Source organism: Bos taurus, chromosome 3 (assembly GCF_002263795.3).
Source record: "Bos taurus isolate L1 Dominette 01449 registration number 42190680 breed Hereford chromosome 3, ARS-UCD2.0, whole genome shotgun sequence".
In the NCBI taxonomy this organism is placed as follows: domain Eukaryota; kingdom Metazoa; phylum Chordata; class Mammalia; order Artiodactyla; family Bovidae; genus Bos; species Bos taurus.
The window spans coordinates 59157589-59185002 of NC_037330.1; the positions used below are offsets into that span (position 1 = coordinate 59157589).

Consider the following 27414-nt stretch of genomic DNA (forward strand, 5'->3'; position numbering starts at 1 on the left):
GCATCTTGGGATTTGAAATGGTATGATGGAGCACTTGTAAATAATGTCTAGTAAATATGAAATGAGATCTTCTGAGAAGAGTTAAGTTTTTACAATCACATTTTATCCTCTCAGAGCATTAAAGTGTTGCCGTGGAAGCAGGGATAAAGGGAAATTAATTTTCTTAATAGGCAGCTGCCTCCTAAGGGGTACCTTACATAAGGTACCTTTTCTAATTAGAAAGTTGCTTTTCTAATCTGTAGTTAACCGTAAATTAAAAAAAAATCATCTCAGAATGTAAAATAGTTGTGAACACTGGACAGTAATGGATAGGTTTTTGGTGCTTGATTTTTGGACCTTGGTTTGTACCCAAAAAAGCCCCAGAGGGTTGTTAGATGATTCCTCATGCAGCCATATGAAACAAGTGAAAGATTTAAAGAGTGAACTGCAGGACTGATTGATAAGATTGAGTCTGGCTGGTGAGAACAGAGCAACATCAGCAGGCAGTTTTCCCCAAGGTGAACTAAGGCTTGTGGAGAAGGTGTGTCTGGTGCGAAGAAGAGTCTGCTCATAGTGAGCAATGAGAGAATTAGCAGAACAGGAGGGTCAGCCAAAGGAAACCAAGTGAAGAACAGGATGTTGAGAGTTTTGGAAAAAGAGGAGAGCAAAAATAGAAACAGAAGTGGCTGTTACCAAAGATGGCCATGGGTGAAGTCAGCTTGATCGGTTTTAGCTGAATAATAGGATCAAAGCCTGGAATCGAGGGGGATCTGGCTGGACCCTGCACAGAAACAGTGAAGGTCATAGGGTCTAATGAGGGAAATGGGTTGTACTGAGGCCTTGGAACAAGTGATGGTTTTGAAATCATTGAAAACTAAATATACCTGGATGTGTTTAACAGCTGGAATCTTAAGATTGAAATAAAATTTAGGAAGATGACTTAATTCTATGAGTCTAGGACTCATTTTATGACTGGAGAGTACATGTTGGAGAAGAACCATAAAGGCATCACAAGTGTTGGTATCTGAGCCCCTCTCCAGTGCCCATGACACGCAACCCAAGTATCACAGCTCTGCCTCCTGCAGAGCACAGCCAGGTTGCTCTTCTTTAACCAAAGCAGCAAAACCACCACAGACTCATTCTCTCTTGAATAATTGACAGAGCCTCTAGCCTGATGGTCAGAACACTGGGGTTTTCATTTTGGATCCTGCCAATTACTGAATGTGTCCCATGACCTTTCCTAAGCCTCTGGGTCCCTCTGTGGTATCATCAGGGTGGAACAAGTAGCTTCTCTCTTCTGGTTCTATGGGGAGGTATACTTCTGGTCTGGTTCTCTGGAGGGCTGTGCTGGTTTGAGAAGATGCAGTTAATCTTTCCCCTTCTCTACCATAGTGAAGGAAGAAAATATGCAGTTCTAGCCATGGAGATGGAGGGTGGACAGCTCCTCAAAATTGCCAGAAGCATCTAGTCAAACCCCAAATAATGTAAATTGTCCTTAAGTTTTCTTCCACTTATATGTTGCACTCAGCATGTCAGTAACTTATGTATGCCTACATGATAGAGCATGTATTCCTGTTCCATCTCAAAGAGTTTTAAGTTATTGCTCTCTTTTCTCTACTTCTCCCCCTTTCTGTTACAGGAATAGAAGTGATGACCATTTGATACTTATTAACTAAAATCCTCATGCTGATGATGATCAAGTTTCAGGTCTCCATATTGAATGACAATGTAGAGGGGCCCCAAATGGCTTGGACCAGCACTTCCAAAAATACCAATTGTGGATGGGGAAAGAGGACTGACTGTCAGCTGGCTGAATAGAACTGAAGTTCCATAGTTCCTTTTTATAAACTTGAATGATGAAGAATAGACCACAGTCACCTCCTGGGCATTAGTGTCATAGAGCAGTGAAATTCTGTCTTGGTGTTTTAAATTATGATGTCATACTTCAGAGTGTGTAAAACAATGGTATTTAAAGCCATGTATTTGAAGATGTGAGTTTATCATCAAATACGGGTTTGTCTTAAAAGTGATTCTTGGGTTAGAAGACATTTCTTGATCCATGGTCTGCACAAGACAGAAATTGGTTGCAATACCAACCTAGAAACTCAATGCTGGAGAACTATTAAGCCATGTAAAGATTACACTTAAGTCAACAAAAAAGCCTCTTGCAGTGGACATTTCTTGGCCTATGTTTTCCTATGGTCTTCTCAGAGTGATCTGAAGAAACTGTTGGTAAAGTCAGTGGGAAGAATTGGAAACAGTCATTTGGACACCTTGTCACTTATGCTCCTTGTTGATTGTACACCCAGGACATGTGGACATTATACTACAGCAGTGGTCACTCATTTTAACACCTGAACTCCACTGTGGTGGGAAGTTACCCTTGTCAAGCAAGGAAGGTGGTATTTTTCCCCAAAATAAATTAAATTTATTTTTATCAAAACATATGGAACTGTTGGCCTTCCCTGGTGGCTCAGACAGTAAAGAATCTGCAATGTGAGAGACCTGGGTTCAATCCCTGGGTTGGGAAGATCCCCTGGAGAAGGGAACAGCTACCCACTCCAGTATCCTTGCCTGGAGAATTCCATGGACATAGGAGCCTGGCAGGCTACAGTCCATGGGGTCACAAAGAGTCAGACACAACTCAGGTCTATACACAAAATACTTTGCTAAACTTATCATTTTAGTTATAAACTTCTTTACTTACAAAAAAAAATGTTGTTACATTCAAGTTTTAAATTAAAGACTATTTAACCCGTATTTCTCGGAGAAGGCAATGGCAACCCACTCCAGTACTCTTGCCTGGCAAATCCCATGGACGGAGGAGCCTGGTGGGCTGCAGTCCATGGAGTTGCTAGGAGTCGGACACGACTGAGCGACTTCACTTTTACTTTTCACTTTCATGCATTGGAGAAGGCAATGGCAACCCACTCCAGTGTTCTTGCCTGGAGAATCCCAGGGACGGGGGAGCCTGGTGGACTGCCGTCTCTGGGGTTGCACAGAGTCAGACACAACTGAAGCGACTTGGCAGTGGCAGTGGCAACCCGTATTTCTAGGGTCATCCCCATGCAGAATCATTGTGCCATTAGCTCACTTATCACCCCGAATATACCCCCAGTACATCATTTATCTCTGAATAGAATTGCTATTAATGCCTTTTATACAATTTGAATTGAAGATTAATGATGGTCTTTCATGCTTATGTTTTTCTTTCATTGGCTTTCATGTTTCCTTTTATTTCTTTTCCCTCCAGCTGAACAAAACACTTTCAGGAAGAATCTTTTTTCAAGGTTACCCTGTGTCTGTAGAAACATTGTTTTCTCTCTTTTTAAAGCTTTTAAACAATTGTCACCTTGACAACTCTATTATCTATTTGGATTTTATTGAACAATATTTTCTTATAACTCTGCTAATAGACATATCTGGGACAAACCATTTTCTTTCCTTTCCTACGCTTCCACTTGGAGAGTTCACTGAAAGTTAGGAGACTCATTCTTTCTGCCTCTTGGTTTCATTATGGGATCACAGTTCTTATAGAACATACCTCCATGGCTTGCAGTGATTTCCTCAAAGCCTGATGTAACATTCTTAGGCCTACTGACTTGGGCTGGTAAGGAAAGGTCATGGGTGATTTTCACTTCATTGAACTACTACTAATTTTTTTAAATGTACTGTTTTTTAACATCTACCTAGTGAAAAATTCAGATCACATCTCTATCAACTTACTATCTGGTCTTCAAAAGGGATTGCTCACTTTCTTAAAGGCAAAGTGAAGGAGATAGAGGGGCTAATTTGTAGGAATTAATAAATATTTATGATAATGACTTGTGATTAAGATCACTTCATGCATAGATTTAGTTCATACCTGAACTATCTTAGGGGTCAACTATTTTAAAGTTACTGGTGAAGAGTAAGATTTTAATTAAGTAGGACGTTCATTACAGGACTCTCCCTCATTGTCTCCTGCTCCTCCCCATCAAGCCCCTCCCAGGACTTTTCTGGTCCCCCCACTTCTCTCTCCATGCACCCACACTTTCATCATGTGTCCATACCACATCTAGACAGCTAAAATCCCAGTTTACCCTGTACTTCGGTGCTTGGGCAAGTTACTTCCAGCTTCTAAGTGATGAAACCTCAACAAACCGTGGGATTGGCATTTAAGTCAGGTAATTCATGCGAAGCCTGACGTTGAACACTGAAACCTGAGCCATTCTTAGTTTTTATTTTCTGCCCCGTTTGTATTAGTAAGTAGGTTCCATGGGATCATGGGGGAGTGAAGATGTTAAGCCATTTAGTTTGCCAGGGTGCCTGTCCTCCTACTATCTGAGTCTCCTTGGACAGGTCACACCAGCCTTGGTTTCTTCACCTGTAAAGTGGGGATTGCAGGGATTAAATGAGTCAAATGTAAAGTGAGTAGAACTGGGCATGACTTATAAGTACTCAGTGAATATTAGATCTTTCAAAAGCTTTTCTTGCATGGTCTACACATGTACAAATCTATCACCTGGGCAAGCCAGGAAGATCTTTACTTTGAAGAGAGCTCACCAGTTTTGGTGAACTTTGTTAGGCCTCTAGGTGAGTAGATACCCACATCCATCTTTGTCCTGGGGGCAAAGATCAATTCAGTGTCTAAAGCTCAAGCAGTTGTGGAGGAGCCTGTGGACCTCAACAGCCTAAAGGCCCTGCCCTCGGGGCAAAGCTGTCAGTAGGATGGGTGGATAAAGGTCCCCAAGGTACACAAGTGTCACAAATCCTCAGTCCTTCACCCTGAGACCACCCCCCCTACCCCCCCTCACCCCCGCCCATACCCATCCTCAGCTAAGAGCCCACTGCCTTAACCAAATTTGTCAGAAGGTGTGCAGTACAAATCAGCTATTGCTGATCTGATGTAACAAATGTGAAAAAGCCAGAAAGGGTCTTCAGGAAAAGGTTTTCCTAAAAACCTTTTAGGAAGGTTTTCCTTCTTTCAGCCCCTGCTGAAGGCTCACATTGTAACAATCGTGGGAGGGGTGCCTGACCCACCCCTCACCCTCTCCCAAGGAGGCTTCAGCTCAGCATCTCAGGTTGATGAGAAGCACAGTGACCCAATCTCTTGATTACTAGCCAGACACCCTGCGGTTCCTGAGGCCTCCCTGTAAAAACAGCCCAGCACTGTCTCTGAGGTTCAGGGTCCCTGGAGTCATTGGGAAAGTATGTTCCCCAAGTGCCTACTATGGTCTTGGCCATGGATTGTTCTAGCCAATATAAGGAGCTGTGATGCTTAGAGGTCCGATTCCAGCTATCTGAATCACTCAATGTGTGGTGGCCGCTTTTTCCAGCAACACTGGATAACTAGATTGCATTTTGCTACTCTCTAGTTCCACATTTATTTTCATGTAATTTGAGCAAGTTTTATTTTTCTACCCCTGACTTGAAGTTTAAATATCTCAACCACAGTATTCCAGTGGTGTGGAATCTTTCTCTAACAAATATCTAGAATTTCACATACTTGTGGAACATGCAGAAAGTAGCTCTTGTGTGACAGGGTGATTGAGGACCTCAAAGACAAAATCCTGAGCACGGCTTCTGGATCTTAGGCATCATAGGAAGGACAGTGAACGATGACAATGAGAACTGGTACTAGAGGAGCGCTGAACACTTCTGCCTCCTCTCCCATTTTTCTTTTTTTTTTTTTTCTATTTGAGAGGTTCTGAGCCCGTAACACTGACAAAACGCAGCTTCTTGGTTGTGTGATTTGTCCTTTTGAGAGGACTTCATGCTTGGTTTAATGTTCTTCCCTGATAGTCTTGAAATTCTCTATTTTTTTTAAAGATTTTTTTTTATGTGCACCATCATTAAAGTCTTTATTGAATTTGTTACAATATTGCTTCTGATTTATGTTTTGGTTTTTTGGCCACGAGCCATGTGGGATCTTAGCTCCCCAATCAGGGATTGAACCTGCACCCCCTGCATTGGGAGGCAATGTCTTAACCACTGAACCACGAGGGAAGTCCCACTTCAATATTTTTTGAACATGGGGCCTCACAAGTGATGCAGCAAATTCTGCTGATTGGACTGGGTAACTTAGTGACTAACAATGATTAAAGCATAGCCTTTTAGGAAAAGGCTAGCACTGTAGTTTTTCTTCAAAACAATTGAAATTTAATGAAAGGAAAGAATAAAGCTGAATGGGAATTAGTTTTTAATGGAATTTCGGATGCATCATTTTTTTCAGCCTCTAATTTTGCAAATAAGTGGCTATGGGGTGGCTCCTCATCTCATATCTTGTTTCACAGATTAAACTTCTGTGGTTGGTGATATTGGCTAATATTGTTTCCATGTCACACTGGCATTTTGGAACTGGACTTCTCACCTTGCCCCTTTTCTCTGCACACCCCCTTCTCCCCAGCAATGAAGAGTCTCATTTTCCAAATTTCCACTTCATGTTTTTCCCTTGACAGAGAATCGACTTAAGGTGGTTCTTCTAAACTCAAGCATGTTTGCCCAGTTGCTATATGGCTTCCAACCTGGCTCAACAAAGTCCTCTGGGACCTGCTCCTCCCACTGGATAATCAAGCACTTTCTCCAAGCTCTTTGCAGCCATTTACATTTAGAATGAAAGACGGTCTTTGAATGGGAAGCTGTAGAATTGTTCCGCGTGCTATGTATTGGAGAAAATAACATAATAGCACTGGGAAAACTTCAGGATGAACCAAATCTCAAAATAGACATTCAAGTTGTTAGGGAAAATAATACAACTCATGGCTGTTCTACCAGGGGCTTCTTTACAGCAAATGAGGCTGCAAAACAATGGATGAAATTGATGGCCAGTGTTTTTCTTGCCATCTCTCTGCCAGAGAACCAGGAAGTGAATGAGAAAATAATGGGCACACACAAAACATTTCCATACCAGCTGACGTAACAAGGACAGCAAAACTCTGATTTTCCAAAGACCCCTGGGAGCTATCAGCTGTGGTGGATGGAAGAGACAATTTGTTACCATGATATGTTTCTTAGTTTCTAATGATACATAAATTATCCCATGAGCCATGATACATAGGGTTTAGAGAGAATTTTAAATGAAAGCAATTTTTTCTTCTAGCAGCACTAATTGCCTCGCAGCAGTAACTGACTCATCACCTGCTGCCTGTGGGCTGTGGTCATTACTGTCTCCTGGAGGTTGAGCCGATGTCCCCCAAGAGAAATGTTTGCTTTGACAAAGTGAATTTACATCCTCACTTTGGAGCCTGCCAAGCCAGGTCTACAGAAGGAGAGAGTATTAACAGTGCCTTTCAGACTTATCTTTATGCATTTGTGTCATCCTGCACATGTTATTTATGAAACAGGATGGTGTGTTGGGTTTTCCTGCATGTGTTATCCATGAAACAGGACAGCATATTGGGTCACAGCTCTTGGCTACCTTTGGAGAAAAGTCAGGGAACTGATATCAATGCTTAATTTCCAGCTTGGTGGGGTTTGAAAGGTAGACTTAGATAAGAAACTTGGACACTTCCTAATGACAGGTTAAGCAGGGCAAGTTGATAAGCACCATTAATTTGAAGAAACGTGGATAAGTAACAAATGTCAATGAAAAATGGTGATGCTATTAATGACTAGAATTCAGTACATGCTTGTTGATTTCGAACATTGTGCTGGGAACTACGGATGCAAGAATAAATGACATGATCCCTGCCTTTGTGAAGTGTGGTGTCCAGCAGGAGGAACAGTCATGTACCAAGATAAGACAAGGTCACCCACAGTACTGAATGACAGTGGAATGGCAGTAGCTCCTGACTTCCTGGAGCGTAACTGGAGGCCTTTTCCCATGGACGGAGGAGCCTGGTGGGCCGCAGTCCATGGGGTCGCTAAGACTCGGACAAGACTCAGCGGAAAGACTCACTTTTCACTTTCCTGCATTGGAGAAGGAAATGGCAACCCACTCCAGTGTTCTTGCCTGGAGAATCCCGGGGACGGGGGAGCCTCATGGGCTGCTGTCTATGGGGTCGCACAGAGTCGGACACGACTGAAGCGACTTAGCAGCAGCAGTAGCAGACAATGCTAGAACTGAGACTTGAATAATATATTTTATTTGACCAGATGGCCATGATGTAGGGTAGGGGTAGGGCTTTCTGGATAAAAGGAATGGCATAGCAATGGCTTAGACAGCTGAAAGAGAACCCAGCCAGTTGGGGAAACTATGTTTTCAGGTGGTCAAAATATAGGTCATTGTTGGGGAAAATTTTAGAAGATGAGACTCAAGCAACAACAAAGGGAACTTTAGACCTGGGAGCTACATGATCGGAAAACATAGAACTGGTAGAACTGGGAAGGATGGATTGGGGTGGTGTGAGATGAGCAAGGAAATCAGTTAAAAAGCTGCTACAATCATCCAAATTAAATTTTTAAAAAGTGATGCCATTATCCCGTAATTAAACTCAAAACAAGCACAATAAGAAGCCTGCTTGAAACTGTCTCTAAGGAATGTACCTCTCTCATATACCTGTTTTGTCTGCCTGCATATGTATATTTTTTGCTTTCTTAAAAGATTTCTCTGCTAAATGCTGTGTCATTTCCCTGGGAGTTTATGCTTTTAGACTCTGCGTTTAGAGGGATGGCCTCTTTTCATAACTTCTATTATTGAGAAATATACTTACTGGGAAGAATGGGTTGAATGCATATATCTATCATATGCTATTTCTCCTTCCCACATATTTAAAAGATTATCTATTAATAAGACTGTCTCCGCATCACCCTTACCCACCTCCTCCACACACACCACACACACATATACTCTGAAGCGCCCTGACCTTGACCAGCCACAGTTTATGGCTGTCAAGGTTGTGAGACTTGTGGGTGTGTGACTTCTAACAAAGCCAGCCTGACATCCATAGTCTGAAGCTTACAGGTTGCACACAGACTTTCCGAAGTTTCTGTCTCCCTGCCCCCTACTCAGGACAACCATGAAGATTTGGGTGTGCGGTCACAAAGGTCAGAACTGAGTGTGGCACCTGGGAAAGGAGGGTGTCACAAGAAAGAGCTGGGAGGTCCTTGGGTCGATGGCTCCTTAGTCTGGGGCAGTTTGTGGAGTTGGGGTGCCAGGCGGTGCAGGGGAGGGGGGCTGATGGAGGGACTCTGAGGAGAAACTATGGTGCTCACCCCCACTGCCTTGATTTGGAGGTCTGTAGTGAATGTAGTCATGTTAGAAGAATGTTCTTGGGCCCAGGGTGCCCGAGACTAGGGGGAGTAAGGGGTGGGGGAGTTGTGGGCAGAGCAGGGAGGGTGGCATGGCTTCCATCTCACAAATGAAGAAAACATAGCGTGTACCAGTGCCCGAGTGCACCATTGCCTTCCAGACCCTGCAGAGAAAGGTCAGCAATTTGTGCTGAGACCAGCCCCAGTCGTGCCTCCTTCACAGTCTAGTGAACCCACTTCCTGAGGACCAGAGGTGGAAGACTCAACACTTCCTTAATTTGTGGAGTGGATGAGGATGTTGGCGGGGTCAGAACCCTATCAAGGGTTTCCTCACCTCTCAGAGCTGGAGGTCAGGGGAGCCAACCTGGGTGTTGGAGGCGAGAGAGAATTCTCGAAGCTCTACACTGACCACCCTGAGGGGCACAGTGGGTAGCCTGGCTCGGCCTTTGGGGGTTCATCTCTTGGCGTGCTCAGAGGGCCAAATCATGGCCTTAAAGGTGCTGGACGACCAGCAAGACACTGTGGGGCAAACCACCATGTCTGCAACTGCTCCTGCACAGTGAGGCTACCCAGCCCGAGGCTGATACTGGGAAAAATGCATTGGTGTTTCCAGCCAGACTAACATGGAGACTGTTTGCTACATCTTTTCTGAAGAAAATCAAGTTTCTGAAACAGTATTTAAGGAACCACAGTAATGGACTGAGGCAGGGATGGGTGGATCAGTAATGATTCTTCTACTAGACTTTCAGCTCTCTTGCATAAATGGCTCCAAGTCCATCAGGAAAAGCTGAGCATGTGGGAAGAGATGACAGGCAGATGAGGGAAATTTGGGGGGGAGGGGCATGGTTGTGGCTAATGGGTGATGGCCTGGCTCACCCTCTTTTACACTTTTCTCTGGGTTTAGGGAGGCACCAACTTTTAGCCCTTATGCAAAATACTGTGTCACAGTTTCTACATTTATCTGATTGAGACAAAAGAGCTGACATTTATTATTCTAAAAGTAAATCAACTAAATGGGAAAACCCCATAGATACACATTTCTATCCTATGGGCCTTTTCAAAGTGGGACAGTTCAAGTGCACAGCAGGCAGCTCAGAGGGTAAGTTATTGAGATAGAAATGAGAATAAGTCAAATAAACTAGTCTCATCAACCAGCATCATTAGGAAGGTATCTTAAAAAGATAACTATTCAGCACCTTGCAACCATGTAGCCAAATAAATTCCAGATGGATTAAAGATTTAAATGTGAAAAATGAAGACTGTAAGAGAACCAGAAAGAAACAGATATGAATATTGATCTGATTCAAGAAGTAGAGAGGGCTTTCTGAGTTTAAAGCTGCAAATCAACCATACAAGAAAAATCAAGTAGATTTACTACACAAAAAGGAAAATTTGCAGAGAATTAAACATGTAAACAAAAGATTTCAGTGCCCTGTGGAAAAAGAATTGCAACACACGTGACTGGGTAATATCCTTACTTGGTAAAGAACCATTACAAATTTCTGGAGGGTGAGCCCCAAAGAGAAGGAGTAAATTTTTTGCATTTCTGTATTTCATGGATAAGGAGCTTCCCACATGGTTCAGTGGTAAAGAATCTGCCTGCCCCTGCAGGAGATGCAGAAAATGCAGGCTCAGTCCCTGGGTTGGGAAGATACACTGGATTAGGAAATTGCAACCCACTTCAGTACTCTTGCCTGGGAAAAGTTCCATGGACAGAGGAACCTGGCGGGTACAGTCCACGGGGTCACAAAGAATCAGACACGACTAAGCAACTGAGAGCAATTCATGTATATAGCAAAGTTCCTGATGAGTAGCAAGCACAGAAAGAATAGCATATTTTTGAAAGGCTATATTAGGGTCAATGCCTAGTATGTTCAATGCCTAGCAACACATACTGTTGCTACTCATCCCAAGAAACTTATAGCTTACATATCAGGATTTCCATTTTACTGAAGAGAAAACTGAGCACAGATCAGATAACAGAGCCTGGTTTCAAACACAAATCTTCTGATCCAAAGCCCTCTCCCACTCCCCTTTCTTCTGCCTACTTTCTAAATAATGCTTACTGAACAGAACTGAATGGCAGAAAAAATGTTTAACCTCCTTAAAGAGAAATGTGACTTCTATTTTCAAACAACACCCTGTTAAACAACATTCCTCCAACTCACACAATACCAGTGCTTAGTGGAAACTAATCTGTTTTTTTGTAGGGGAGTTGAAATCTCCATGGAAGCTCCCAGTTCTTACACTAAATTGCCAAGTGATTTAAAACAAGATGCTTGAAACCTCAGAATCATTATCAGTACTACAGGGATAATAAAGCTGAGAATACAGAGAGGTCAAGGAACTTGTGCAAGGTCACACAACAGTAACCACCAGTGCTGGGACTTGGACTCAGGCAGTCCATCTTTAGAGCTGGCTAGCGCACAAGGTTGATGTAATGTCTAGAAGATAATGGATGTAAGTAAGCTTTGAAAAGGATAAACTGGACACATTGGATGAAAAGAGATAAAAATTAAAGCTATAAACCTGTTTTTGTGTATGTGTGTATGTGCAAGAATTGTGAAAATAAGAGCTTGATAGGGATGTCTGGGTGTGTCCTTTTTGACCTTATATCTATTTAAAATTTTTTTTCAACTTAAAATGCACACAGGCAGAGTGGTCATCCCCTCCCTCCTACCCTCTTTATGTCAACCAGCATGGGAGTACTGGTTAATGGATCAAAGACAACATGCCCACACTTAGAAACATACTCAACTGGCTCTTTTAAAAAAATAAAATGAAAATGAAACAGATAATTGCATCCACTGGGGTAGAATTGCTGGCATGTGCAATAATGAATCACTAGACAGTTGTGATTGAAAAAAGATAGCCACCCCATAAATCTCGACTCAGTACCTCTTTCATCTCACTGGCCAGAAGCCAGGAGAGCCAGTTTAAAAGGTGTTTAATATCGCTCATGTACTTTTCATGCCTCGGTACAGTATTTGATCACTGGCAAAGTCAGGGAGGAGATTCAACCAGTCCATCCTAAAGGAAATCAGTCCTGAATATTCATTGGACGGACTGATGCTGAAGCTGAAACTCGAATACTTTGGCCACCTTATGCAAAGAACTGATTCATTGGAAAAAACCCTGAAGCTGGGAAAAGATTGAAGGCAGGAGGAGAAGGGGACGAGAGAGGATGAGATGGTTGGATGGCATCACCAACTCAATGGACATGAGTTTGAGTAAACTCTGGGAGTTGGTGATGGACAGGGAGGCCTGGCGTGGTGCCCCCAGTCCAAGGGGTCGCAAAGAGACAGACACGACTGAGCGACTGAACTGAACTGAACCCAAAATCAGCAGTTCCACGTGCATCTCATTCAGCCTATCTTTTGGAAAACGCCCTCCATCTTCTGTCCCTCTCATTTATATAATTTATTTTTCTAAACCATTTGAGAGATGCTTATATATATTATGCCCTTTTATGCCTTAAAATTTCAGCATGTATTTCCTAAGATCAAGAATAGCCTCTTATACACAAGGATATGGGCTTCCCAAGTGGCTCAGTGGGTAAAGAATCTGTCTGCAATGCAGAAGATACAGGAGCTGTGTGTTTGATCCCTGGATCAGGAAGATCCCCTGGAGGAGGGCGTGGCAACCCACTCCAGTATTCTTGCCTGGAGAATCCCATGGACAGAGGAACCTGGGGGGTACAGTCCATAGGGTTGCAAAGAGTTGGACACAACTGAAGCGACTGAGCATGTATGCACATGCATGCATGTGTACACGATATATTGTACAACACCAGGAATATAGCCAATATTTTGAAAAACTATAAATGGAGTATAACTAAAAATTGTGAGTCACTATGTTGTACCCCTGAAACTTATATGTATTGTACATGAACTATGTTTTTGTTGTCCTGTGTTACGTATAGCCCCTTAATTTGGATTTGCTGATGTTTCCTCATGATTACATATAGGTTAAATACTTTTGGCAGGAATGCCACGAAGGCATTGCAGGTTCATCCTCAAGGTATCTATCTAGAGGTGCATGATACTGGTGTGCCCTCATGGATGATATCTATTTGGACCACCCTGTCAAGATGTTGTCCTCTTCCTCCCTCATTATAGTGGCCATAAAAACACACAACTCAAATCTCCAGATGTGAGGAGCCTAACTGATGACTGTCCCAGCCGCTGTGCTCAGAATCCGTTTGTGTGGAGACCCCACTGACTGCTCTGGCCACTGAGTGAATCCAGCAATGATCACAAGGTAGGCTTATTGCCGCTAGAAGGGCACCCCTCTGATAGTGTCCCATCAGTCTGACTGAATTCTTCCTAGAACTGGGCTGCGTCTAAGACTCTCCCACCTGACACTTTATCTTCTCCTCCCTCCTTCATGAGGTCAGACCAGCATTGTCTGACAGCTCTCCTTGCCTCTTCTGCCTCACTCCCATTTTCCCCTCACAGCCACAGCCTCTCGCCCAAATTCTCTTGCATTTCCCATCTTGTCTTGGCATCTGCCTCCTGAAGGGTCCAAACTACACAGTAATATGGAAAGAAGTGACTGAAAACAGGTAGTAAGGTGAAGATTTGGGACTGAGTTAAGTCATCCCTGGTGGGTGAAGAGGCTATCATCCTGAGTGGCAGGTGGGGGACACATAGTCTCTGATACAAGGTGGTGGCCCAGGTACCCAAGATTTCACTCTTGGTGACCTGGGGGTGCGTCCTGGTGGTCATGAACGCCATTGCAGCTGAGATGATTCAGGATCCTTCAGGGATTTAGAAGATACGGGGAGAAGATGCTTATAAAGACAGATTGCTTCTAAGTTGACTGACCATCTGCAAAGGGGTGAGAAACTAAGGGCTGAGAAGAAGTAGTTAAACCAAGTGTGAATCTGAGGTGTTGGTGGTAGCTTACAAAGAGGACCTGATCTCCTCAAGTGTAAGAGTAGATAGACTGAGCTGAGGATTGAAGACCCTGTTTAGTAGACTTTCTTACCCTTATTCTATGAAAGTGGAAGCTCAGAGAGATGGAGGGACTTGCCTTTATCCACCCAGCTCTCAACTTTTTGACAGGTCAGCATACCTTGTCTTTCTGCAGATCTATTTGTGTGAATCCATGGACTTTACAGAAAAAGAAGGTGGCCATTGGTTTTGGGGGGAACATTGCTGTATCATGTGCACTGCATATTCCATCTCACCCCTTCTTCACAACAATTTTGACTGCCCTTTTTTCCGTTTTTGTTTTTGCCAGATTCATGCTCTCCAGCTCAAGAATTTGGGGATGCCTAAATAAGAGTGACATGATGGGTCAGATGTTTTAGTCAGGTTCATAAGAGCTACAAAACCAATGACTAAGAAAAAACACTTCTTTACACTAAACACTGAAACAAGTTTTCCTTCTCTTTGGTATATGTATAACTCCAGTGTATGTGTTTCCAGGGAGAGAAAGGTGAATGGTGAGAATTATTTTACTGGGCCATGATTTACTTACGTTTTTGTAACTATATAAATGGGAGTAGTTTTACTCTTAAACATTAGTAAAAGCACAATAACGAATAATTGAAATTTTTACAGACATGTTCAAGAAATGGTGGATAAAGCTTTTTAGTACTAACAACCCATCCTAGGACCATGGATTTATAATAATTTCTTACAGTTTCATAGTACTAAATGTTTACAAAGGGCTTTTACATACATTATTTAATTTCATTCTCACAACTATCTTGCACTAGATAGAGCAAGTTTTATTATCTTTATTTTAGATGTGGAGAAATTATGTTATTTCACAAATCAAAAAACTAAATAAAGTTAATTAAAATGCCCATGTGTTGTAAGAAATGGATCTGAAACCTGGCATGAGAGGAACTCAGTTTCTGAAACTACCTACTGTTCTGCCTGGAAACTTTCATTTCTTTTATAATTTTTAATATTTAATATGTTAATATAATTGCTGATACACTAAAGTCAGTGTCCCCAACCTGCAGAGAGCCCTCACTTAAATCTATATTTCCTTGTGCTGCTCTTTGCAATCAGGATTTAATAAATAAAACAGTATTAGCACTCAACATGATTTGCTTTTTTTTTTTGACATTGCTGAAAATTTTAAGCAGCTTAAAATCTTTTAGATTGCTATGGTTTAATTTAAAAGGAGAGACAGAAGAACCAAACTTAGTAATTCTAGATCTGATTCATCTGGGAGATGGGATAGAAAGGGGTTATTATTTTTTTCCAGTAGGAATACTTCTCTAAAGTTTGCACAGGAAGACCTTTTCATAGGCAAAACAGCCCTTGTTTTTTTAAGCAAAGTCTTTTCTTGGGGAATATATATGTGGTGATTCTCTTTATTTCAAATAACACTTTTTGCCTTCAGGTCTCCTGCTGGGTATTGATAGAGTTACACAGTCTTTCTTTAGGTTAATATTTGCCTACCATATATTTCTTATCATTATGACTTAAATATTTCTCATTCAAATAGCATGTGGCTGGATTTGTTGGCTCAATCAAAGTATTTATATATAAACTGGATAGTTTATTTAGCTTATATTGCTGTGACAATAAATATATTTGAATATATTTGTACAATCCTAATTTTTGTTTTTCATAAATTATGCTCTTTTTTCCTTGTTTCTTTCCTTCTATTGGATTAATGGAGCTTTTCTTTATTCCCTTCTATTCCTTTTCTTTTGATATTTACTCTTAACTTTTACCTGACTTAGAATAATCTCAAGTTAATCAAAATCTTGATGTGTCTCTTCAATAGATCCAAGAACCTTGGATCTTTAGTTTCAGGTCACCTTCATTTTCCATTTACTGTCTGTCTTACATGATTTTCTTGTCTAGTAATTTATTTCCTTTTTCTACCTCCCTTCCCTCATTAATTATTATTTTTACTTATTGTCTGGTACAATGTTTCCATAGTAAAAATGTTCTTTGCAAACCACTTCCTCTTTCTGGGTTTAATTTCCTTCTTCCTTGAGTAGCTCTTTAATTGAGTCTCAATCTTCATTTGAAAAACATTTTTATGTTTTCATATGTAACTCGGTTTTCAATATGTAACTCTTTACCGGAAATTCAATTAAACGGTAATAGTATTCCACTGTACTAGTCTCTTGTTATTGAGAACTGTTATCAGTCTAAGTAGTCTGTCTTTTCTCAATGGTGGCTTTTAAGATTTACTCATCTTTACTACTTCAGTGTGTGTGTGTGTTTGTGTGTGTTTAAAAATTTACTTGTTTGAGGAAGCTGCGGTTCTTGAATCAAAAATGCATGTCTTTCTTCAACTGAAATATACTGAATCATTAGTTTAAAAACAATAGTATTTCTTCCTGCCCATTTTCTCTTATCTGCCTTTCTGATTACAAACCTGTTGAACTTTCTCTTTTTCATATCTCCTAATCTTTCTTTAAAGGCTTTCCTGGTGGCTTAGTGGTACAGAATCCGCCTGCCAATGCAGGAGGCGTGATCCTCCGGAGAAGGAAATGTCAACCTACTCCAGTATTCTTGCCTGGGAAATCCCACAGATAGAGGAGCCTGGTGGGGTCGCAAAGAGTAGGATACAACTTAATGACTAAACAACAACGATCTTTCATATTTTAATCCCCTTTATTCTTTCTGCTACAGTGGTAGCTCAGCTGGTGAAGAATCCACCTGCAATGCAGGAGACTCCAGTTCGATTCCTGGGTTGGGAAGATCCCCTGGAGAAGGGATAGTCTACCCACTCCAGTATTCTTGGGCTTCCCTGGTGGCTCAGAGGGCCTTCCCTGATAGCTGTCAGTTGGTAAAAAATCCGCCTGCAAAGCAGGAGACCCCGACTTGATTCCTGGGTTGGGAAGATCTGCTGGAGAAGGGATAGGTTACCCATTCCAGTATTCTTGGGCTTCCCTTGTAGCTCAGCTGGTAAAGAATCTGCCTACAATGCAGGAGATCTGGGTTGGGAAGATCCTCTGGAAAGGGAAAGGCTACCCACTTCAATATTCTGGCCTGGAGAATTCCAAGGACTGTATATTCCATGGGGTCACAAAGAGTCACATATGACTGAGCGACTTTCACTTTGGTGGCTCAGATGGTAAAGAATCCATCTGCAATGTGAGAGACCTGGGTTCCATCCCTGCACTGGGAAGATCCCCTAGAGGACGGCATGGCAACCCACTCCAGTATTCTTGCCTGGAGAATCTCCATGGATGGAGGAGCCTGGTGGGCCACAGTCCATGGGGTCACAAAGAGTCAGACATGACTGCACACAGCACAGTATATAATGAATTTCTTTACAAATATCTTTCAGTTCATTAATTCTCTTTTCAGTGGTTTTAAAATTTTTGTTCAAGTGCTTCATTGAGTTCTTTTTTTTTTCTATTGCAGGGACTCAGTTTTTCATTCCTAGAAGTTCTTTTTGGTTTTCTTTTTGTACTGATTTATCATTCCTAGAAGTTCTTTTTGGTTTTCTTTTTGTACTGATTTATTTTCCCTTTTGGATAAGGCAATGGCACCCCACTCCAGTACTCTTGCCTGGAAAATCCCAAGGAGCCTGGTGGGCTGCAGTCCATGGGGTCGCTAGAGTCAGACACGACTGAGCGACTTCACTTTCACTTTTCACTTTCCTGCATTGGAGAAGGAAATGGCAACCCACTCCAATGTTCTTGTCTGGAGAATCCCAGGGACGGGGGAGCCTGGTGGGCTGCCGTGTCTGGGGTCGCACAGAGTCAGACACGACTGAAGTGACTTAGCAGTAGCAGCATTTTCCTTTTAAAGTGTCTTGCTATACGTTCAACATCTTGCATAAGCTGATCTCTTAAGATATAAACAAAATATAAATGTAATGTTTCTCTTAATTCCCATTTAAACCTGATGCATGCTGAGGCCTTTTCCCTGCCTTTGGGTGAAATCATACGCAAGTCTCATAAATATTCTAGTTATCATTAGATAATTAGGCATCCTGTGATTACTTTTAGACACAAGAACAATGATAAAAAAGACAACCCAATTTTAAGATGAGCACACTTGAACAGAAATGTTAAGAATATAAACGAATGCTAATAAGCACATGAAAAGATAATGAAAAGTCACCAGAGAAACATAAATTAAAACAGCCATGAGATACCACTTCACACACACTATAATGACTAAAATTAGAACGACAAAGAAAACCAATATTGGCAAAAAGTGAACCAATTGGGAGTCTTATATATTGCCAAAAAGAGTATTAAATGGTACAGTCCTTTGAAAACCTATTTATTAATAGCTATTTAATATATATTTAAACATACAGCTGTTCCATGACTCAGCAATTCTACTTGTGGTTCTTTACGCAAAAGAAATGAGAACATGTGTCCATAAAAGTCTTGTATGGCAGTATTCAGAGCAGTCTTATTTATAGTAGCCCCAAATTAGAAATAGCACAAATGTCCATTAACAGGTGAATGAATATGTTTTTTTATATCTATACAGTGGAATGCTACTCAACAACAACAAAAGCAATGAACTACTGGTATAGCAACAACTGGGGTGAATGTCAAAAGTATTAAGCTGAATGAGAGAAGCCAGATACAGTATATGATTCTATTTATATGAAGTTCTAGAACAAAGAAAACTAAGACCTGATCAAAATCAGAATGTCAGGGATTCACTGGAAAAGGGCCCAAGAGAAGTTCTGCTCTTCTTTTTCTATCTTTTTTAGTTAGACGTTTAGGTCATTGATTTTTGAACTTTATTTCCTTCTAATATCAGTACTTAAAGCTAAATATTGTTTTGGCTGCAGCCCATAAATTTTGGTATGTAACGTTTTCATTATCATTCAGTTCAAAATATTTTCTAAATCCTTTTGTGATTTCTTCTTTGACCAATAGGCTATTTTCTGCATGTTGCTTAATTTATAGATACTTGGGGATTTTCTAGGTATCTTTTTGTTACTGGCTTCTAATTTATTACCATTTTGTCCAGAGAATTATCTCAGTCCTCTTAGATTCACTGAAACTTCTTGTATGATTCAGAAAATGGTCTAACTGTGATAGTTACATGTGCACTTAAAAATACATGTATTTTGTAGTTGGAGGGTATAATGTTTAATAAATGCTATTGGGTCAGGTTGGTTGAAAGTGTTGTCCAAATCATCTATAATCTAATTTTTTGTCTATCTATTATATAATTACAGAGAAACAGATGTTAAAATCTCCAACTATGAGTATGAATTTGTCTATTTCTCCTTTCAGTTCTGTTAAATTTTGTTTCATACATTTTGAAGTTCTGTTATTTGATGAATGGATCCTTTTAACATCATGATTATAACCCTGCTTTATTCTTCTGGTAATAATCTCATCTTTAAAAAATTAGCATACTATCTCTTGCTACTTTTCATTTCCATTTGAGATATGTACATTATTACATTTATAGTTGTAAAGATTGAGTGAGACTGGCCAAGTTTGTATAACTAGTCAATACTAAAAGCACAGCATACTAAAGTTAGTTGAGCATAGTAGAGCATACTAAAGTTTTTGAGTCTGACACAAAGTCTTCAAAGTTATAGCTACTTTAATTAATATAGTCTCCTATGATAAAGTTCTATAAAATGTCTTTTTTAAACTTTTTGGCTTTCACAATATTTAGCTATTTAATATTTATTCCTACATACATGAATCATTATTCTTATTAATATTCATGCTTCTGTCATTGTTCTTTACCTCCACTGTATTCATTCCCACCACAATACAACATTATCAAAGTAAGCTACGTCCCAGAAATTAAAAGGAAGCCGAGAATTGAGCTTCTTGAAAAAAATATTCAATTATAGGAAAATAATTTATTATGACATTTTCTTGTCTGTTAGGGAAAAATATTTATTAATGATTGCAAGCCCAGTATAAAATTATGTGATGTGATTATTACAATGTGCTTCTTTCATAAAAGCATAGAATCCTATTGTATTTTATATTAAATTCTTTGGTTTAAAACTTCTCCACATTGAAAATTTCTCTTGATCTTCTATTTTGAATGAATCAATCCTCTGTTTTAAATGGACTAAAGGTTAATCGCTCAAATCACTTCTGGAGTCCATTCATATCTTAGTCTTTTGTGTTATTATTCAAATTATACAAAAACATTAAATATTAACCCAGCCAGTGGCTATGAAATCCAGTTGAAACAATCAATCCTGGAGATAAGAATGTTAGGGTCATATTACAGCATTCTTTTGCAAAACAGGGAAAAATATTTAGTGCATGGAATGCAGAAAATTCTAACAAGATTTATTTACAACTGTTTGCTTTTCCTTTTTCAGGTTTACTAGAATAAATATTTGTGCAGCTGAAAGTGTTGCTGGTAGCAGGTCCTTGATGGCTTCTCAGGGCAAATATGTAGTGGTAGCTTGAGTGTCAGGGTTGGGAGTAGAAGCTGGCCTATTACATAAGGCGTTCTCATTGTCTATGCATGGCTTCAGCTTTGCCTGCCTCCACCCTTAGCACCTCACTGTGGCTGGATACATGCAACCTCCATGATGTACTCTTCAAGTTATCTTGGTGTCATATGTACACATTTCTCAGAATGCAAACTTAGGCAGGCAGTCATGTAACTATTTTTCTGAAAGTGTATCTAAAATCTACCTTGAACCTCCTATTTCTATCACTGACAGGCAACTTCATCAGTCTTGGTCATTTGAAGTTAATACTTAGGTTTCTGCCCTTCCCATTTTTTCCCTACTGCAGCAAATAAATCCTGAACAGACTTATTAGTGTCCAAGTGTTGGGGTAGAATGAGTGGGTGATGAACACATGGTCTACCTTCTCTTAAGAGGTAAGTCTTTGGATGCTGGCTCAGTTCCTGGTATACCCACTGCCAGGATTTCCCTTCACGTACTTCTCCATACAGAACTGACTTCAGTGTTGTTCTGTATCAGTCTGGGACCCACAAAAAACGCAAACAATGGGTTCAGTTCCTTCTATGTCTAGCAGTGCTACGTCACCAGTATTGCTGTTCCATTTTCACCACAGCATGGAGCACAGAAGCAAGAGTGTTTCTTACCCGAGTCTCAGATGGACAGCAGGGCAGAGTATATGTCTACTTGTATTAATGAGGATTAATTCAGTTATGCTGGGGTGGCAAATGCTCCCCACATCTCAGTGGCTTAAAAGGACAAAGGTTTATTTCTCACTTGTATGTCACTCCTGGGTCAGGCATTGGTACTGCTGGTTCTTGCCCTCTTTACTCCCAGGTCCAGGTTGATGGAACTGACTCTGTCTGGGACACTGCTGATATCAGAGCAGAGGAAGAGAGAACAGGGTAAACTTGGTTCTGGCTAGTAGCACAGCTCACACTTTATTGACCAAAAAAGTCAAATGGATAAGCAGAGAAGTATAATTATTCCCCAGGAAGGGGCAGCTTATGTTTTAAAATAATACAATCTACCACTCTAATCCTGGGTTCATAACCAAAGGGAAGGATCTATTTTTCTCTAATAATTTAGCAGGAGGAATGGTGAGAAGTCAGCACCTTCATGCTCAAGGATATCAGTGTTACTTTTTCTCAAGTTCTCCTCTCCAGCCAAGGAGGACCTTATCTAGTCTTTAGGGAGGATGGTCTGGTTCTTCATCTGTTTTCGTTTAGTTGATTGCTTATGGGGAAATTTTTTTAAGTTCAGTTTCTTTCAGGATTTAGCCCTTTGAAGATTAAGAGCACCCAACTTTTGCAAATCACAAATCTGAGGCCAAGGGACATCTAGTTATTATGGTTTTATAATGTATTTTCATATCTGCTAAACCAATCTAATTACATGGACCACAGCCTTGTCTAACTCCATAAAACTATGAGCCATTCGTGTAGGGCCATCCAAGATGGACAGGTCATAATGGAGAATTCTGACAAAACGTGGTCCACTGGAGAAGGGAATGCCAAACCACTTCAGTATTCTTGCCTTGAGAACTCCATGAATGGTATGAAGAGACAAAAAGATAGGACACTGAAAGATGAATTCCCCAAGTTGGTAGGTGTCAAATATGCTACTGGGGATCAGTGGAGAAATAACTCCAGAAAGAATGAAGAGACAGAACCAAAGCAAAAACAACACCCAGTTGTGGATGCGACTAGTGATGGAAGTAAAGTCTGATGCTATAAAGAACAATATTGCATAGGAACCTGGAATGTTAGGTCCATGAATCAAGGCAAATTGGAAGTGGTCAAACAGGAGATAGTGAGAGTGAACATCGATATTTTAGGAATCAGTGAACTAAAATGGACTGGCATGGGTGAATTTAACTCAGATGAACATTTTATCTACTACTGTGGTCAGAAATCCCTTAGAAGAAATGGAATAGCCATCATAGTCAACAAAAGAGTCTGAAATGCAGTACTTGGATACAATCTCAAAAATGACAGAATGATCTATGTTCGTTTCCAAGGCAAACCATTCAATACCACAGTAATCCAAGTTTATGCCCCAACCAGTAATGCTGAAGAAGCTGAAGTTGAATGGTTCTATGAAGACCTACAAGACCTTCTAGAACTTGCACCAAAAAAGATGTACTTTTCATTATAGGGGACTGGAATGCAAAAGTAGGAAGTCAAGAAATACCTGGAGTATCAGGCACGTTTGACCTTGGAGTAGAAAATGAAGCAGGTCAAAAGCTAACAGAATTTTGCCAAGAGAATGCACTGGTCATAACAAACACCCTCTTCCAACAAGACAAGAGAAGACTCTACACATGGATATCACCAGATGGTCAACACCGAAATCAGATTGATTATATTCTTTGCAACCAAAGATGGAGAAGCTCTATACAGTCAGCAAAAACAAGACTGGGAGCTGACTGTGGCACAGGCCATGAACTCCTTACTGCCAAATTCAGACTTAAATTGAAGAGAGTAGGGCAAACCACTAGACCATTCAGGTATGACCTAAATCAAATACCTTACAATTATAAAGTAGAAGTGACAAATAGATTCCAGGGATTAGATCTGATAGACAGAGTGCCTGAAGAACTATGAACAGAGGTTCGTTACATTGTACAGGAGGCAGGGATCAAGACCATCCCCAAGAAAAAGAAATGCAAAAAGGCAAAATGGTTGTCTGGGGAGGCCTTACAAATAGCTGTGAATAGAAGAGAAGCAAAAGGCAAAGGAGAAAAGGAAAGATATACCCATTTGAATGCAGAGTTCCATAGAATAGCAGGGAGAGATAAGAAAGCCTTCCTCAGCAATCAATGCAAAGAAATAGAGGAAAACAATATAATGGGAAAGTCTAGAGATCTCTTCAAGAAAATTAGATATACCAAGGGAAGATTTCACGCAACGATGGGCACAATAAAGGACAGAAATGGTATGAACCTAACAGAAGCAGAAGATATTAAGAAAAGGCGGCAAGAATGCACAGAAAAACTATACAAAAAAGATCTTCAAGACCCAGATAATCACAATGGTATAATCACTCACCTAGACCCAGACATCCTGAAATGCAAAGTCAAGTGGGCCTTAGGAAGCATCACTATGAACAAAGCTAGTGGAGGTGATGGAATTCCAGTTGAGCTATTTCAAATCCTAAAAGATGATGCTGTGAAAGTGCTACATTTAATATGCCAGCAAATTTGGACAACTCAGCAGTGGCCACAGGACTGGAAAAGGTCAGTTTTCCTTCCAATCCCAAAGAAAGGCAATGCCAAAGAATGCTCAAACTACTGCACAATTGCACTCTTCTCACACGCTAGTAAAGTAATGCTCAAAATTCTCCAAGCCAGACTTCAACAGTACATGAACTGTGAACTTCCAGATGTCCAAGTTGGATTTAGAAAAGGCAGAGGAACCAGAGATCAAATTGCCAACATCTGCTGGATCATCGAAAATGCAAGAGAGTTCCAGAAAAACATCTACTTCTACTTTATTGACTAGGCCAAAGCCTTTGACTATGTGGACCACAACAAACTGAAAAATACTGAAAGCGATGAGAATGTCAGACCACCTGACCTGCTGCCTTCTGAGAAATCTGTATGCGGGTCAGGAAGCAACAGTTAGAACTGGACATGGAACAACTGACTTGTTCCGAATAAGGAAAGTAGTACATCAAGGCTGTATATTGTCACCCTGCTTATTTAACTTATATGCAGAGTACATCATGAGAAACTCTGGGCTGGAGGAAGCACAAGCTGGAATCAAGATTGCTGGGAGAAATATCAATAACCTCAGATACACAGATGACACCACTCTTATGGGAGAAAGCAAACAAGAACTAAAGAGCCTCTTGATGGAAGTGAAAGAGGAGAGTGAAAAAGTTGGCTTAAAACTCAATATTCAGAAAACGAAGATCATGGCATCTGGTCCCATCACTTCATGGCAAATAGATGGGGAAACAATGGAAACAGTGACAGACTTTATTTTTTGGGGTTTCAAAATCACTGCAGATGATGACTGCGGCCATGAAATTAAAAGACGCTTGCTCCTTAGAAGAAAAGTTATGACCAACCTAGACAGCATATTAAAAAGCAGAGATATTACTTTGCCAACAAAAGTTCGTCTAGTTAAAGCTATGGTTCTTCCAGTAGTCATGTATGGAAGTGAGAGTTGGAATATAAAGAAAGCTGAGCACCGAAGAATTGATGCTTTTGAACTGTGATGTTGAAGAAGACTCTTGAGAGTCCCTTGGACTGCAAGGAGATCCAACCAGTCCATCTTAAAGGAAATCAGTCCTGAATATTCATTGGAAGGACTGATGCTGAAGCTGATTCTCCAATAATTTGGCCACCTGATGTGGAGAACTGACTCATTGGATAAGAGCCTGATGCTGGGAAAAATTGAAGGCGGGAGGATAAGGGGACGACAGAGGATGAGATGGCTGGATGGCATCACGGACTCAATGCACATGAGTTTGAGTAAACTACGGGAGTTGGCGATGGACAGGGAGGAGTGGCATGCTGCAGTCCATGGGGTTGCAAAGAGTTGGACATGACTGTGCAACTGAACTGAACTGAACTGAACTGAAAGCAAGATCCCCATTATGATTTTCAAAATTGGTCACTTGGTACAAGGATAAAAATATGCAGAAGTAAGTAGTGATGGGATCAAAATCTAAGAAGTACTGATATTTTTGAATGATTCATACATACCATATGAGATGGCTTACTCAATTTAAATGAAGTTTAAATTAATGTTGATTTTTGATGTTTTGGTATTTCAGATTATTCCTGTGATTTTCATTATGGCTTTCCACTTGAAGTTACGTGCAGTTGAGAGAGACTCTACATGGCCATCACCTTCCTTGTGCCTTCTCTCTTTTCTTTTCATTTCTTTAGAAATGACCTTTTCTTCAGGCTTTCCTCAAAACCTTCCAGATAAGTTATTTCAGGTACCACTGACATCTCACTTTATAACTTCCATTTCACTTCCTTATTCCGTTCACCTGCTTTAAGCATCATCATTGCTAATTAGGACAGATAAGCAAAATTGAACGGTGATTCAGTTCAGATACTTCCCAAAGGTAAGAAAGACAAATCTATGAGCCCCTGCCCTATACTTGGAGGTCTAAGCTGAGCTGGGGGCAGAGGAACAGGAGCCTCTTTTCATAAATCCTGAGAGGAAGAAGTCCTGCCTGTGTCCTGTTTTGCTTCTCATCATGGCAGCTGGCTGACCTGGTTTTAGTTTTGTTTGCTTATTTATTTACTTTGCAGCATTTATTCCCTGCCAAGTAAATGCTGGCTGACACAAGTTCTCCAAGGTCATAATTGTTCTTCCAGCCATCACTACTCCATTCTATCAAGTATTGTAGAATCCATCCCCTACACTGGCCTGCCTTTCCCCTCATAGAAACAATGTTATAAATCTTTGGGTCTCCAGGAACATAAACTAGACCAGTTTGTATACAGGAAGCTGATCAGCAAATGTTTGTTGAAAAAGTTTTGAATGATTTTCCAGCCAGTGATCTTTAAGGCAAAGTATATCCTCAGGCTTTGTGTTTACCATTTTTTGCTGTTAATTTTAATTTGGTTTTACTGATTAAAATTTTTTTTTTTTTTTTTAGAAAAGTGAGACACTCTAGGCCCTACAAGGATTTACAGAATCTGGTGGATAATCCCTCCAAAAAACTAGAATTTAGAGCCACATTTGTCTCTTTACTTGCCCTTTGTGTTCTGTCTCCTTTTTCCTGTTCCTGCCTATAGGTCAATAAACTAGCTGTTCTTCCTGCCCCATTCCCTCTGCATATCTTTCTCGCATCACTTCCTTGTCTTCTGCTCAGATTTATTAAAAACCATCTAGTTAGAATGTCTTTTTCCTGTTGCAACACAGTTCACCATCTTTCCTTCTCCTTTCTCCCTTTTAAGGATTCATACATCAAAGGTAATCACATCTGGCCTACAAGATCCCTGTTCCACTTTGCGTTGCTCCAGTTCAGGAAGTTCCCAAGTTACAACATAATGAGTTGCCAAAATCCCTTTGCTAATAAGTTGGTTGGAACTTGGAACAAATTTCCCAGCAAAAAGAAGGCTCTAAGTGGTGTTTACAGTTCCCAGTCCAGCCTACAAGTTACTCACTCAACATACTACAGATTTATTGAGTCAAGCATTTGGTAAGTGCTGGTGGTTGAGAATTTTTGTGTTTACCACATTGCCCTTCAGCACTGTTATTTGAGTTGAGCTGTTCCCTCCCCTGGCCTCATACTCATATATATCGTCTGCAAGAGTTTTGCTTGTTCCGGTAAACATGATCTTTAGCACTAACTACAAGTTGTATCTCTCTATATACAATTCATCTGTAAGACAGCACAGTCGTTTTCTGCACACCCAGAAGAAGCAACAATATTTTGGGCACATGTTGATGAACGTATAACCCAATCTCTATGAAAGTTTGAAGCACACTAGGCTGTCATGGCCTACAGGATGAGATCCATTGCATAAAGAATAAAACATTATTATTTTCAGAGGAAGCAGAATTTCTTTAATGGTAAGAGGGAAGTTATCATTCAGATTGTTTCCTGGGATATGGTTCCTAGTTAGCATACAAAAGGGCCCGATATCAGCATCGAATGATGAGTGAAAGAATGGATGAATGAATGGCAAAGGGTTACAGGAAGACATCTCCGCTTCTGTCTGGGTTTCCCAAGGTTTTGAAGTATGAGGAGGAAGGACCTCACTTCACCGTATTTCCCTCCTGTGTGGTCACTGGGAAAACGCGACTCTGCACGTCTGTGCCCTTTTTGCTTTGCAGACTTTAGAGAGAACAAAGTCTTCATGACAAACATTGTTTTACTTTGCACCTTCCTTCTTTACCAAAGGTGGGTCAATGGAGGCTTTATATTTCAGCTTTG

At 40.6% G+C, this 27414-nt stretch overlaps 1 protein-coding gene across 4 annotated transcripts in view; it reads left to right on the top strand.

Annotated features, from left to right (window-relative positions):
- Positions 1-11682, top strand: part of MCOLN2 (mucolipin TRP cation channel 2) — a 73742-nt gene extending 62060 nt beyond the window's left edge. For 3 of the 4 annotated variants that reach the window (XM_005204398.5, XM_024989431.2, XM_059884661.1), the window contains exon 14: positions 1619-11682. In XM_005204398.5, the coding sequence (XP_005204455.1) occupies positions 1619-1655 (37 nt within the window). In that variant the 3' untranslated portion in view covers positions 1656-11682. The remainder of the gene's footprint in view (positions 1-1618) is intronic. The other variant, NM_001192734.1, reaches the window with a different exon arrangement.
- The last annotated feature ends 15732 nt before the right edge of the window (positions 11683-27414 follow it).